Source organism: Elephantulus edwardii, unplaced genomic scaffold (assembly GCF_000299155.1).
Source record: "Elephantulus edwardii isolate Elephantulus edwardi_28Jun2011 unplaced genomic scaffold, EleEdw1.0 scaffold00044, whole genome shotgun sequence".
Classification (NCBI taxonomy): domain Eukaryota; kingdom Metazoa; phylum Chordata; class Mammalia; order Macroscelidea; family Macroscelididae; genus Elephantulus; species Elephantulus edwardii.
In genome coordinates, this window is record NW_006399794.1 from 13,236,077 (window position 1) to 13,250,086 (window position 14,010).

Genomic DNA, 14,010 nt, shown 5'->3' on the forward strand with positions numbered 1-14,010 from the left:
TCTATTCTATTCTATTCTATTCTACATGAGTTGGAGCTAGCTTGAAGGCACCTAGGTACAGACACATCCTAGGTTTTAAAGAGAAGATGGAGATGAGGAGCCAAAATCCAAATGTGCCTTAACAACATTCTCAGATCTCCTAGCTCTCCCTTCCATAGGACATGTCTATGACTATGGTCCCATAGTCAGTGAACTTACCAGCACAGATGTGTCTATGACTATGGTCCCATAGTCAGTGAACTTACCAGCACATATGGGGCACTGTCCACTATCCTGGACATTACTGTTTTGGGTTTGGTGTTTCTGTCTCTCTCCACTGCTTTGGGTTTGGGGTATTTTTCTCTTTCTATTGCACTGAGTTTGGGTTTGGTGCTGTCGTCTCTGCCTTTGGGTTTGGGGTTGATGCTGTCGGGCTGTTCTCCTCTCATTTAGCCGAGAGGTAGATTTAGAAGAAAATCTGTGAGAAAATAAAGATCAGTTATTAACAAGAAGCAGTATCATAAGTTAAGAAGACTCAAAACTCTCATTAAGGCAGCTCTGGTGGCCTTGTGACAAGAAGTTGTGCTACAATCCTGAAGAGACTTGTTTCAAATCCACCAGATACTCTGCTGGAGAAGGAGGGGCAATCTCCTCCTGTGCCAGTTGTACTCAATTCAATGGTACACAACAAGAAAAGAAAACATCGAGTCTGCCATGGAGTCAGAACTAACTCACAGCTGACTCTTCACTGAGTTTCCAAAGCGCAAACTGCACGGGAGGAGACTGTCCAACTTTCTCTCCCAGAGCAGCTGGTGGATTCAAACCACCGAAGAGGTGTAGTCAGTGGGTTAGCAGAGCAATTCTCTATGGACTACACCACCAGAGCTCCCTTAAAAAGACCAATGAGCCTAGATTTAGGCAAAAATATAAGCAGCTGATGTGGAGTCTAAAGTTTTGAGCTGGAGTACTAGTGTCCTCAGTTAATATATTAGACTTGTGGGAATTCATTTAAACTTTGAATATCCAAGGAGAGCTCTAAGGTGCTTAATTTTTAAAATTAGAATATAATTTATAACTGACCAATCGGCAGCATCAGGATGGATGGTGAAGAGATTGAGATTGTACACAGCTTTAGTTTGCTTGGCTCCATAGTCAACAGTCTTGGCACCAGCAGCCAGGAAATTAAAAGGCGCATTGCCATGGGAAAGTCTGCTGTTAGGGACCTCTCCAAAGTGCTGAAGAGCAATGGTGTCTCTCTGGAGACTAAGGTGCGTCTGATACAGGCCATAGTCTTCGCAATCACCTGTTATGCATCAGAGAGTTGGACAATGACCAAGGAGGATAGAAGGAGAACTGATGCCTTTGAGCTGTGGTGTTGGAGAAGAGTACTGAGAATTCCATGGACTGCTAGGAAAACAAATAGATTTGTCCTGGAGAGGGTTAAACCGGGTGGCTCCTTGGAGGCAAGGATTCTGAGGCTCCGTCTAACTTACTTTGGACATGTAGTGAGGAGAGACCGGTCCTTGGAGAGGGACATCATGCTTGGGAGGGTGGAGGGACGGTGCAGGAGAGGAAGGCCCTCTATGAGGTGGATTGATTCAGTGACTGGGATAATTGGGATGGGAGTGTCAGAGACAGTGCGATTGGCACAGGACAGAGCGGAGTTTAGGGCTGTTGTACATAGGGTTGCTATGAGTCACAGGCGACTTGCCGGCACATAACAACAACAACAACAACAGACATGGCGAGAAAACATTATCTTTGTCTTATTATTGATTTTGGGGAAAGTTTTCAGTATTTTACTATTAAGTATGAGGGGTTTTATCATAGCTACTGTCTTTGTAACTCCTAATGAATGAATAGTGGGGTGATGATGGTTGTTTGCTGTCATACTAGGACAGACCCATAGCTGACACTGCAGTGGGTTTTTGCATGGGAGACTATTCATCCTTTTCCTACAGAGCAGCTGGTGAATTCGAACTGCGTGCCTTTGGGATTGTAGTGCAGCTTCTTATCACTATGTTCCCAGAGCTCCCTATAAATGAATGATGGGACTATGCAAATATGAGATGCTGTGGCCCATCAAGTGGTGGGGGACAGTTTGCTAATATTAGAAATCAAGCACATGGCACCCTATTAGTGTGGGACAGGACAATGTGAATAAGGTGTAAGGAACGGTAATGTGATGACTGGTCAATTTTTGCCACTCCATTAGGCTTAAAGTAAGTCATCCCAGAGGTGTATAAAGGGAGATCTCACTACCACTGAGAAAGAATAACCATGAATAGACTATGTCCTTTGAACTCAGGATTCCTGCACCACAAATATCCTTGATCCAGGAGACCGAGAGCTTTGATATCACAAACGGCAAGAAAAATGGCAGCAGAACCAAGAGACACGCATGAGTCAGAGCAGGGGGCTTCCCAGCCTATGGAGTGAGTGCCTTTAGATAGGAGTAGGGGTGCTTGGGATACCTGCCAAGAGAGCTAGGTTTGTTGGCTAATCTAGAGTTGAGGACTTCAGAAGGGGACTCATTGGCAGAGTGGGGTAATTCTAGGTACATAATTGGTAGAATTAAAAGAGCTTTGTAACTATCAGCACAGCAAAAAGTGCTTTTTAACATTCACCCAAGCAGGACAGAGACAGGGATGAGGGGTCGAGGGTCAGAGAAAGGTCTTATCTGCTGGGCATGGCTGAGAAGAGTGGTCCTGACCAAAGAACTGTAACCTTAGTCAGTCCTGAACTTGAATTGTAACTGACCAAAGAACTGTAACCTTAGTCAGTCCTGAACTTGAATTGTAACTGACCAAAGAACTGTAACCTTAGTCAGTCCTGAACTTGAATTGTAATGTTTATTTCTCTAATGAAGATTCAGATTAAGATACAATGAGATACAAAGTACTTATCTTCAGATTCTGGCTATCTCCCTGCCCAGTGCCCAACCTAACAACCTATAGCTATAAGACGGTGTCTTTTCTCCATTACTCTCTAGGTCCAGACCAAGAGCTCAAGATTTAGATGCAGTAATATAACTTAAGATGCTCTGACATAAAAAAATCCGGTGTGGGGATGACGGTCAGTTGCACGCGGGCAATATGGTTTGAAGTGATCTGAGTCTTTAAGGTGGCCCGACTTACCTTCGGGCCTGTGTCTTCTGTTTCTTCATCCTGCCCATGTCATTCTCTGAATCTTGCTCCTCTGATCTGGGGTCTGTTGGAAATGCTCATCAAATTTAGCGGATTAATAAAAAGTCTTTACATATTCCATTCTTTCTGCTAGGAATACAAGTTCTATCCTCTCGTGGGATTAATACTTTCTTGCTCTTCAAGCCTTAGATATAACATGCTAATTCTTATTAGGATTTTCTTGGATGTTCTAATCAAAATCTAGTCATTTTACTTACTTTTCTTTGAACACACTAACTACAGTTTTTTTTTCTTCCCACAGTTTTAAATCCTAGATTTTTGTGTAATATGGACACCTGTTTCCTTGTTAAGATTAAGGATACTGTTATTTTAATACATCCTACACACATGGCACTTAAGAAATGTTCAGCAACTGCTAAATGAGTTATAACAAAACTCAGCAAAAACTACTTGTTTATAATTATTCAGAATTTACAAAATACACTGTAGGGCATTTAGTGATTTTGAAAGCCCTTTCATAATGCCACTGTACAGCCCTTATCAGGTGTCTCCAAAAAGGTTAGTTCCCTTCAATTTTTCTCTTAAAATAATAAACTTATTTTTCCATGTGGTAGACAGCTTCTGAAGTCAGAGTCCTACTTCCTGATAAACTTTGCTCTTGGGTGTGGCATGATTCTAGTAGTTTCCTTTCAATGAACGAAAATGGCAAAATTCATAGATGTCACTTCTGTGATGAAGTCGCAAAAGCTGTGACTTCTGTCCTGCCAGTATTGTCTGGCTTGCTTGCATTCTGTCTTGCCCTCTTGCCTACTCACTCTGATGGAGTGAGGTGCAACCCTGTAAGATGCTCTAGCGAAAGGCTCTCACGTTAAAGGAACTGAGGAAAGTTTCAGTTCAAGTCCACAAGGAATAGAATCTTACTGTGAACTCTGTGAGCCAGGAAGCAGATCCTCCCAAGTTGAGTCTTGAGAGACACCTGGAGCCAGTACTCAGCTCAGCTGTGCCTATGTCCTTAAACCCTAGAAACTGATAAATTCTGGGTTTAATTTGTTACATAGCAGGAAACAGCCAATACACCCTACCTATTTCTTAAAAATATATTCAGATATTACTAATTATAGTCTAAATAAACTAAATATACTCATTATATTACTAATTTTGAAATTATAGATAAAATCACTTCTTAAATTTTTTTCAATGAAACAAGAGATCATCCTGTTGTCTTAGTTTTTCAGTAAGAACCCTACATCTTTTCTCCCTCTTGCTAAATGGAGCAGTAGAGATTTAGAACTCATCTCAGCTGTGCTCATTATAAGCTGTTTGATTCAGAATATTTAACTTCCTGAATCTCAGAATCTTCTGTAAAGTAAGAACAACATACTTCATAACATTGTTGTAAACATTAAAACAAAAGAAGTTAGTAACAATGCCTAGTAATAATATCTTATGCAAAGTAGGACTGCAAAATATTTTATATATTCTTTCTTCCTCTGTGATAAACCACTCTATGCTACTACCTTATTTTTTTAGTAAGCCACCACCTTGAGTTCCTTACCCTTATAGGATGATCACAAACCATTAATACAGAAAGACTGCTTAGATACTATTTGTATAAGTCCTTCACTTACAAAATAAAGGAATTAAAGCTCCAAAAGAGAAAGATTTCTGATTCCTACACAATATTTGGTTCTTTGGATGGAGACACTAACAATCCTGTTATTTACATATGAACTCTCAATTGTCAGCTATTCCTTTCTCAGAAGCGATGGATTCATGGTGGATGGAAGCTGCTAAGGAGAGTATGGAGCCAAAGGTAGGTAGGTTATAGACCTCACCTGAGCAATCTGGATGACTCTGACTTGGTTCTGTGTGGTTATTTCCTGGGTTTTCCACAGGAGTTAGGGGTGTCCTGGAGACAGCTGAAAGGACCATGCAGGCTGACCGTCCCAGAGGCCCTGGCTGTAGCTGCTTTAGCATGTTCTTGAGCTCTGAAATTTCCTTGGTGCTCCTGCAGGAAAACAGTGCTTGGCTTAACTCAGAACAGAGGCCTCACCTGTTCACTATTGTCAGTTCTATCAAAAAACAGTAACAACACAACAATAAGATGTCAGACTGATCTAAAGGTGAGCCTATAGGCTTAGAATACAGTCAACCCACTGTACCGGACATTCTCCATCCCAGTGTGTTTAACCAGATTCAGATGGACAATACTGGTAGGTGAGGAGGAGCAATTAAGTAATCAAAACAATCTCTCAGAGGCTGAGGGAGCTTAAGGTACTATTTACATTATATTAGGTATTACAGCTTTCATGGCCTAGTGGTAAGGAGGTACGCTGCCAACTCAAAGGTAAGCAGTCTAAGTCCACTAGCAGCTTTTTGGGAGAAAGATAGATGGACAATCTCCTCCTGTGTGATTCTCTGCCTCCAAAAACCTGGAAGGTTAGCTATGAGTCAGTTCCAACTTGACAGTACTTAACAACATTTCTTATAAGTACAGTTAAACTTTAAGCCATGAGTAGAGGAGGCATTTAAGGGAAAACAACCTCCTTTGAAGCTGAAAATCTGCATGTTAGTTACAGTTGATCCCTGATCAGTTTGAGAGGGAATTTTACCAGAGTTGTTGCCTACATTTCATATATATGGACATCTGGCAAAGGGTGCCTGTTTTTGTTGAATCTGGATACTGTATCACCTGTGGTTCTCTGGACTTGACCTGAAGGCTGCTTCATTTGCTGATCTCGGATTGTTCAGTCTCTACTGCTGCGTGAATGAGAAGCCTCTCTCCTGAGGTTTGACCCATGGACTGCGACTTGCTCAAGACAATAGGAACAGGGGGCTAAAAATTCTCATGTAAGTGGGCTGGGAAGTTCAAATCCACATTGTCCAAGGGTCAACTATAGTGTAGCAATGATTTAAAGTAACTGGGAGGTTACATGCAAAAATTATGCCACATTATATCTGAGACTTGAGCATCAACGGGTTTTGGTAGTCCCTGTGATTAACGTAGCTGTGAACCTATGAAGAATTTGGTAGTATTTTTCTTTCAAGGCAAAAATACCACCTGTGAAGTAGCTGGGAGAATTCTACTCTGACAGCTACTTACTTCTTAGGATCTGGGAAGAATGTCCTCCGGATGGAAGGATTAGACAGCCAGGGGCTGGGGCCAGACTCCTGAGCATCAGAAGATCCCTGAAAAGAAAATGGAGAAATATAAAATACAGATCTTAAACCATTAGAGAACACTGCCACCTAGTGACAACATCTACTTCTAGACCCGAGAACTAGAGAATGTATGAGCAAACCCCTTACTTGCTTGTCTGCTTGAGAGAGCACATACGTGAGTTTTCCAGCTCTGAGGATCAAAGTTTCTGTAATTTCTGTGTATACATTTCCCCGGTGTTAAGAGCTTTTTCATCTTCCTGAAAGCTCCCAGAGTTAGAGGGTAAACACTGTTGGGAAAAACTGTACGGGGACAGTTGCGTGAACTTTTAAAAGAATATGTATGTGGATGGGGGTGGAACTCAATTCTCTGCACATTTTCACAAGAAAAACACCACATGTATATTTCCATGTACAAACAATGCTATTTGAGAATGCTATTTTCATCATTTCCTTCTAAATATCACTTAATCATATTGCTTAATTTATGGTTTATTTGTGAATAACTTTCTCACCTATAATTAAAAACCTACCATTTTTCAGCCATTGTTTCTAGCCATCTATAAAAAGAGACGTGCATGTATGTAAATAGATAATCACATGTGGTTTTGGAGCTTTACCCAATTGACCTATCACAGGCATCTATAAACCTTAACTGTTGATCCAGAAGTATCTGTGTGACAATCTCTTAACAGGTAATTTCTACACAAATTTTATATAAATGGTACGCTATTGTTCCTTAGTTCTTTGTAAAAATCTGTGACTATTCCTTTTTTCAGTATTTTCAAATTTTCTCTTTTTAAAATCTCTATATTTAAAACTGACTTTAACAGTTTTCTTTAATTTTCAGCTCTGATTCTTCTATCACAGATTTTTATTTATTTATTTTTTTTAATGTGTGTACCATTAAATCAGATCTGACTGGTACAGGAGGAGATTGTCCCTCCTTCAGCAGAGCATCAGGTGGATCTGCACCACACACCTCTGTGGTTGCAGTACAACTTCTTGCCACTAGGCCACCAGAGCTCATCCACAGATTTTTTTTTTTAAGTGTTAAACACAGCTTGCTAAGCATGACTTTGGCCTTCTATAATTTTTAATATTTTAATGAAAGTTTACAGAAAACTTGAATTTCTAATCATTCCTTGTTGCACATTTTCCTCCCTACCGCCCCCCCCCCCCAGTTTGCTTTTCTCTTTAAAAAGATTCATTGGGGGGAGGGACTGTATAACAATGAAAGAATTTTACTTTTCAAAGAGAAGAGCGAACTGGGGAGGAGGGGTAGGCAGGGAGAAAAGTGCAACAATGAATGAATGGAAATTTAAAGTCTCTGTAAATTTTCATTAAAACTGATAATAAAGGGGAAAAAATTCATTCATTGTTGCACAATTTCCTCCCACATTCCCAACCCCTAGTCCACTGTGCTTGCTATGCATCTCTTATTCTGGACTGTTGTCATGCAAATAATACCTAATCATATATTTCATTTAGACATTTCTTTCTCTCATCTATTTAAATGCAGTGTTCATTATTTATCCCTTTTTCCCTTAGTTTCCCCCAATCCCATGTCAGTCCTGTTTTCTAACAGTGTCATTATGCAGTCCTTTTGTGACTGAGATATTTCACTCAGCATGTCTTCCAGGGTCACCCATTTTCTAAGGTCCTTATTTTTCCAGTGCTGTGTAATATTTCATTGTGTGAATATACCACAGCTTCTCTATCCATTCATTTGTTGATGGGAGCCTTCTACAATTTTGATAAGCAGTACCTTCATTCTCATTCTGTTAGGTGTTTTCTAACTGCCATTACAATCTCCTCTTGGACCTAACATCCATTTTGGAATGTTTTGCTTAATTCTCCAGAGTTTTAAGTTTTCACTATCTTGTGTCATAACTTCTAGAATGAATATTACCAGAAAGGGTAACCAGATAGGTATATGTGGTGTACCACTGAGTCAGAATCAAATCAGAGTTGACCATCTAGTGGGTTTTCAGAGGCAATAAATTGCATAGGAGGAGACTGTGTCCATTTTTCTCCCATAGACGAGCTGGTGGATTCAAATTGTGTACCTATGGGTTGGCAGTGCAACTCCTTACCACTGAACTACCAGAGTTTAGATATGGTTTATTTAACTCTAAATGAGATTAATCATTAGAAAATAAGTTTCACAATACAGCCTAGCTGGAGTAGGACATCCTGGGTTCAAATCTAGTTCCAAGATTTATTTAGCAGTATGATCTGGGAGAAGAATCGCCGTTGGTGCAGAGATTTGTTTTTAAAAATTTCATTAATTGTTACACATTCTCCTGCCTTACCCTCCTTCAGTACACTTTGCAATGCACCTCTTGCTCCAGATTGCTGTCACTGGTGCAGAGGTTAAATCTTTCTGCTGCTGACTGAATCCACAATCTGCTCTTTGAGAGAAAGATGTAGCTGTCTGCTTCTTTCAGGATTTACAGGCTTAAGATCCCTAATGGGTAGTTATACACTATCCTATTGTTTAGAGGGAGCTCTGGTGATTTAGTCCACAGGGAAGTGCTCCACTAATCCAAACATGGTTCCTCTCTGGCGACTTGAATCTACAAGCAGCTCTGAGGGAGAAAGGGGCAATTATGAGTCAGTTTTGACTTGGATTTGAGTGAGATTCCATTCTACAGGCTTGTTATGAGTTGGAATAGATTTGATGGCTGTAGGTAGCTGACCTGGGATTCCTCACTAAATTTTTCTGTCCATTCATTTCCTTACTGGGAAATCAGTGATCATAAAAGCTTCATTTCACAGGGTCAAACCAAAAAGCAAAATTAAACAAACAAACAAACAAACAATAAAACTAAACCAGCAGCTGCTGAGTCAGCTCTGACTCATGTCAAGCCCACCCAGAAATTCTTCAGAAGAAAGGCCTGGTGTCTGCATCAGAAAGTTCACAGCCATGAATACCCTATCACGGACAGGACTACTTTGAGTTAGGAGGAATCACAATGCTCAGGGTAAACAGTTCTACATTCTGCTCTCACTATATTATAGCAGTTACATGGTACATTATATTAATACTGCTCAGTGCTTTTCTCCCTTCCTCCAGGACACTACTACAGTCCTAGACGTGCAGATTAATTTAGATGGTCAAAATTGAAAAGACTCTAGAAGTCCTAATTTATCTGAAAAATATGGTGACTTTATGTTATAATAAAATAATTAGCTTGTGTCTTCTCCATGTTTCTCTTCTGTTCCATCCCCTCTTTCTTTCTCTGGCCTCCCAGGGATTTTTTTTCCCATAATTGTCTTACATATTGAAAATCTTGACTATGACTTGATAGTAATGACAATATAAAATGATGACAATGTATATGTTAGTTTGCTTAGGACTGCCCTACCTATTATGTCTACTCTATTAGTATATAAACTACCAAAACCTTTGCTCTCACAATGCTTTTGTTTAGATGATAAAGTATATAGTAACTCTATCTACAACTTCATTATATGGTTCATTCACATTTTCTATGTATGAGAAATGGAAGATGTTCACTACTTCGTGTAAAAGGGTAGCAAGCCCTTTGTGCTTATATTTGAATATGTGTATATGGTGACATGTCTATTCCTCAATCAGGCAACAGCTTCTGAATCAGAAACCTGAAAGGAGCAAGAGACCATTAGATCCTTGCTCTACAATCTTACATACCTGACTCTGCCTAGAGCTCACAGGGGCTGAGATGCCTATCAAGGGATCATCTAAGGAGTCCAAAGAGGAACGAATCCTCAGAAATGCCAGGCCAAAGGACTCATGTCTTGTAAAGGGTTGGGAGCAGGTGAGGCGAAGTCGATCCCAAGATTCACCTGAGGCTGGTGCCATGAAATCACCTAAGAATAATGAGGAAAAAAAAGAAATGAATAAATGAAAGAAGTCAGTCAGTACTGAGGAGAAGAAAGAAGACAGGGCTATACGAAGTGAATTCCAACAAAAGGGAGACTGGAGATCATTGGTAACTGACCTCCTCAGGCCTTGGTGATCAAGGCTTAGAGAGCCATGTAGTCTACTCAGGGTCTCTTAGACCCAATCTTTTGTCTTCTCACCATTACTCCTCTCTCTTAGAGTTCTACAATGTTCTCTGCATCATGTGGCTCTATAGAGACCTCATCAATATCTCATCTTAGTAGGAGGTATCTATAAGATTAGGGTCTGGGATGACCACTTGACCAATGAATTAGTTGACTATTTGATATAAAGCTTCCTTATACCATGACATGCCCCACACACTCATAGCATCCCATCACAAATATCACAAGCTCTTCACAAATGCCATTCCCAACACTAGCCTCATCTTTCCAATTCATGTACCCGAAATTCCTCCTCCTCCACACATTAAAAGCACCTCCAAGTTACACACATACAAGCCCTCACTAAAATGTAACTTCCTCTGGACCAAGAATCAGACCTTATGGTTCTTCTGCAGTGCCAAATGAATTGAGAGAAAAGGAGAGAATTCAGGAAACATATGCTACATGTCTATTATCATCAAACAGCTCTCCAATGCATATAGAAACACTTACCTCATATCCTTACTGATACAACTACATGAACAAAAACATACTAGTAGATATATAAGTTCTACATCAGGTTCCAATGAATCTCATGTTATTCATAAATAAAACAACAGCCCATACATAGAGCTAGCTACCAGATATTCTTACCATGCAATACTTATACCATATCTCGTACTGTCCAGCACACGTGTGCATGTGTTCACACAACCTCTCTCCCCCCATTCCCACCTTTCTGCTTCATTCTTTTCTGCCTTTACCATCTTTAAACATGCGGACCCCTGAGCGGTTCATCCCCTGCTTTGAATCAGCTCGGGACATCAGCATGGTTGCAGGGAGCAGGGTGATGAAAGGTTTGTCCAGGGACCAGGAAGAACGGCCTACATCAATTTGCAGGAAAGCACAGCCACAATTACCTAGGAAAAGAAAAGGTAAGCGAAGGATAAATGTGATGAGATGTCAAGGGCCCTTCAGACAGTAGATAATATATTTGGGTGGGGAAAAGGATAGTCCAGAACTCACAGGAAGTCCAGAAAGGTCAAGCAATGTGTGAAGTCCCACAGGGTACCCAGTACCCGATTTGGATGAAAACTCAGCCCATTAAATGGTCATGTGACAGTCTGTTTCCTAGATATACTCCTAAGCAGAAAACTTAGCCTTGCCTCTGCCCTATCCTGACCCTGGCAAACAGAATTGAATGCTGTCTCTATTCAATCTTTGCCAAGGAGGCTCATGATTCAGAGTTGGTCTATAAAGAGCAGGGACAAATGGTCTTTGAAGTCTTCTTCTATTTGAGCATACTAGGGTCAATCATCTTAGTCTATAAACTCCCATTTCCTCCATTAAATTTTCACGGATTAACCCTGTAGTTAAACTTTCCAGCATCTTGATTGCATCACCCAGATCACTGAGACCAAAGCAAGGCAAGTCCTTTAGTTGCAAAATTCAAAAAGTGCCATTCACATTGTAGTCTACAATTCCTAAAGTTTTGCCACCAATCTTAAGGTCTGGGACCATCTCTCCTTCACTTCCATGTAGGCCTTAGCTCATCAAGGCTGCTCAGATAGACTTAACTAAGACATTCCAGTTGAGGGGTTGGTGAAGGGAAGGATTATAATTCGTGTGTCTTTTCTCAGAGGTTTCCAGGTTGCAGAGAACTTACTTACCAACATCAATGTAGCCAATGGGCACTGCTCTCTCGAGTTGCAGTTCAACTTTCAGTTGCCCACTTTTGTCCTGAGGACAGCTGAGCCAAGGTCCCCTCTGATTATCTGGATTTAGTAGGTTCTCCACAGGATACTTTGGATCCTAAATTGGAGGGAGGAGGAGAAAATCAGGAATCTTACTGAGTTCAAGGGACAAAGAAGACACCTGTGAATCAAGAGCCCATATTCTCTCAAACCTTTCCCAACTTCCAGACATGATGGGAAGGCACTTGTTAGGAGTTTATAGGAATATATCATTTGGTAAGTGGTTTATAAACATCTTATTTAATTCTAACAACTCTTGAGGTAGTCATTATTATTACCTTCTACTTAATAGATGGAGTTCTGATAGCCTAGTGATAAGAAGTTTCACTGCGATCAATCCCAAAGGCACGTGGTTCAAATCCACCAGCTGGTCCGTGGGCAATCTCCTGTGCAATTTACTACTTCTGAAAACCTGTTGGACCCTGGATGAGATGTGTCTGTGACAATGGGGGCAGGTGTATCAGAGTTTGGTTCTGGAAAGAGCAAAGTTCAGAACTAAAGCTTATAGATTTTTTGACTTGGTAGTCACTTGAGGGCACATAATAACAGCAATTAACAGATGAACACCCTGAAGCTTAACGAGGTTCACTAATTTATCCAAGATCTCGGACTTAATGCTATTGAGTTGAATTGGCTCATAGCTGACCCTTCACTGGGTTTCTGAGGCTGTAAGTCTCATGAGAGAATACTGTCCATCTCTCTCCCTCAGTGATGCTGACAAGAGTTGAACCAAAGAGTGGCCTTTAGGTTAACAGCTCATTTCCCTAAGGTCTAGGACACCAGAGCAACTCTTGCCAAGAGCCCAAGGCCAAATCATCAAACCAATCAAGATTCTGATACAGGGGCTTTTTTTTTTTTGATAAAGGGTTTTGAATCCAGAGTTCTCAACTACCATTCTATTCTACTGCTATTCTTCATATAAAATGGTTCCAGAAATTTATCTTGAAAATAACTCAATGAGGCAAAAGGGTAGAAAGCTTCACTCTAAAATTTTAAAACTAAGGCACAGAAATAGTGACTTGTTCAGTTAACAACAGTGGTCAGAGAAAAAGTTTTGAGTTCTAATCCAAGTCCCTTTTTTAATGGAAATCTTACTTTGAATATGTATGTATGTATGTGTGCATATATACACACAAATACTTTAAACAAATAAAAAGCAGCTCTCTGGTTAAAACACAGGCGGAGGAAGGGCTAGAGACATACTTCTAGAAGTGAGTTCCCACACAGTTTGAAAGGCACTGTTAGAAGACATTCAATGTTTTTCAGCATTTTTTAAGGGCTAAGAATCTAAGAAGAAAATAATTTAAGCAGAATATGCAGTTAAGGATAAGAATTTTTTAATTTTATGGAGAAGTGAAGTTGTTAGTCAGGTGCCTTCAGGGTGGTTTTGATTCAGTGAAGCTACATATAGAACAAAATGCTTGCACCATCCTTACAAGCACTTCTGTTTAAGCCCACTGTTGGAGCCATTTCATCAAGCCTTCTTGTTGAGGGTCTTCCTGTTTTTTACTAACTTTCTACCTCCCCAAACATGATGTCCTTTGACCACAACTGATCACTCCCGGTAACATACTCAAAGTATGTGATGAGAAGCCTTACTGTGATTCTACAAAGCATTTTGGTGGCACTTCTTCCAAGGCAGGTTTCTTTGTTCTTGTGGCAGTTCATGGCCTTTTCAATATTCCTCACCACACAATAATTTAAAAACATTGATTCTGCTTTGGTCTTCCTTCATCATTGCCCAGTTTTACATGTGTACATTCAACTGAAAATACCACGGGTTAGGTCTGATTAACCTTAGTCCTCAAAATTGCATGCCTGTTCTTTGGCTCTTATAAAAAGATCTTTTCCTACTTGGGAATAAATTTAACCAGAAGTACAAAGGACCTTTTCCAAGAAAATTACAAAACATTACTACAAGAAACAAAAAGAGATCTTGA

At 40.2% G+C, this 14,010-nt stretch overlaps 1 protein-coding gene across 1 annotated transcript in view; it reads right to left on the reverse strand.

Moving 5' to 3' along the window:
* LOC102869155 (short transient receptor potential channel 2-like) overlaps nt 1-14,010 on the reverse strand; it is a 43,364-nt gene that overhangs the window by 23,794 nt on the left and 5,560 nt on the right. The window contains exons 2-9 of the mRNA XM_006885721.1: nt 11,987-12,128; nt 11,081-11,236; nt 9,961-10,139; nt 6,229-6,314; nt 4,961-5,133; nt 3,117-3,189; nt 386-457; nt 246-283 (exon numbers count right to left, since the gene is read on the reverse strand). Coding sequence (XP_006885783.1) covers nt 246-283; nt 386-457; nt 3,117-3,189; nt 4,961-5,133; nt 6,229-6,314; nt 9,961-10,139; nt 11,081-11,236; nt 11,987-12,128 — 919 coding nt within the window. The remainder of the gene's footprint in view (nt 1-245; nt 284-385; nt 458-3,116; nt 3,190-4,960; nt 5,134-6,228; nt 6,315-9,960; nt 10,140-11,080; nt 11,237-11,986; nt 12,129-14,010) is intronic.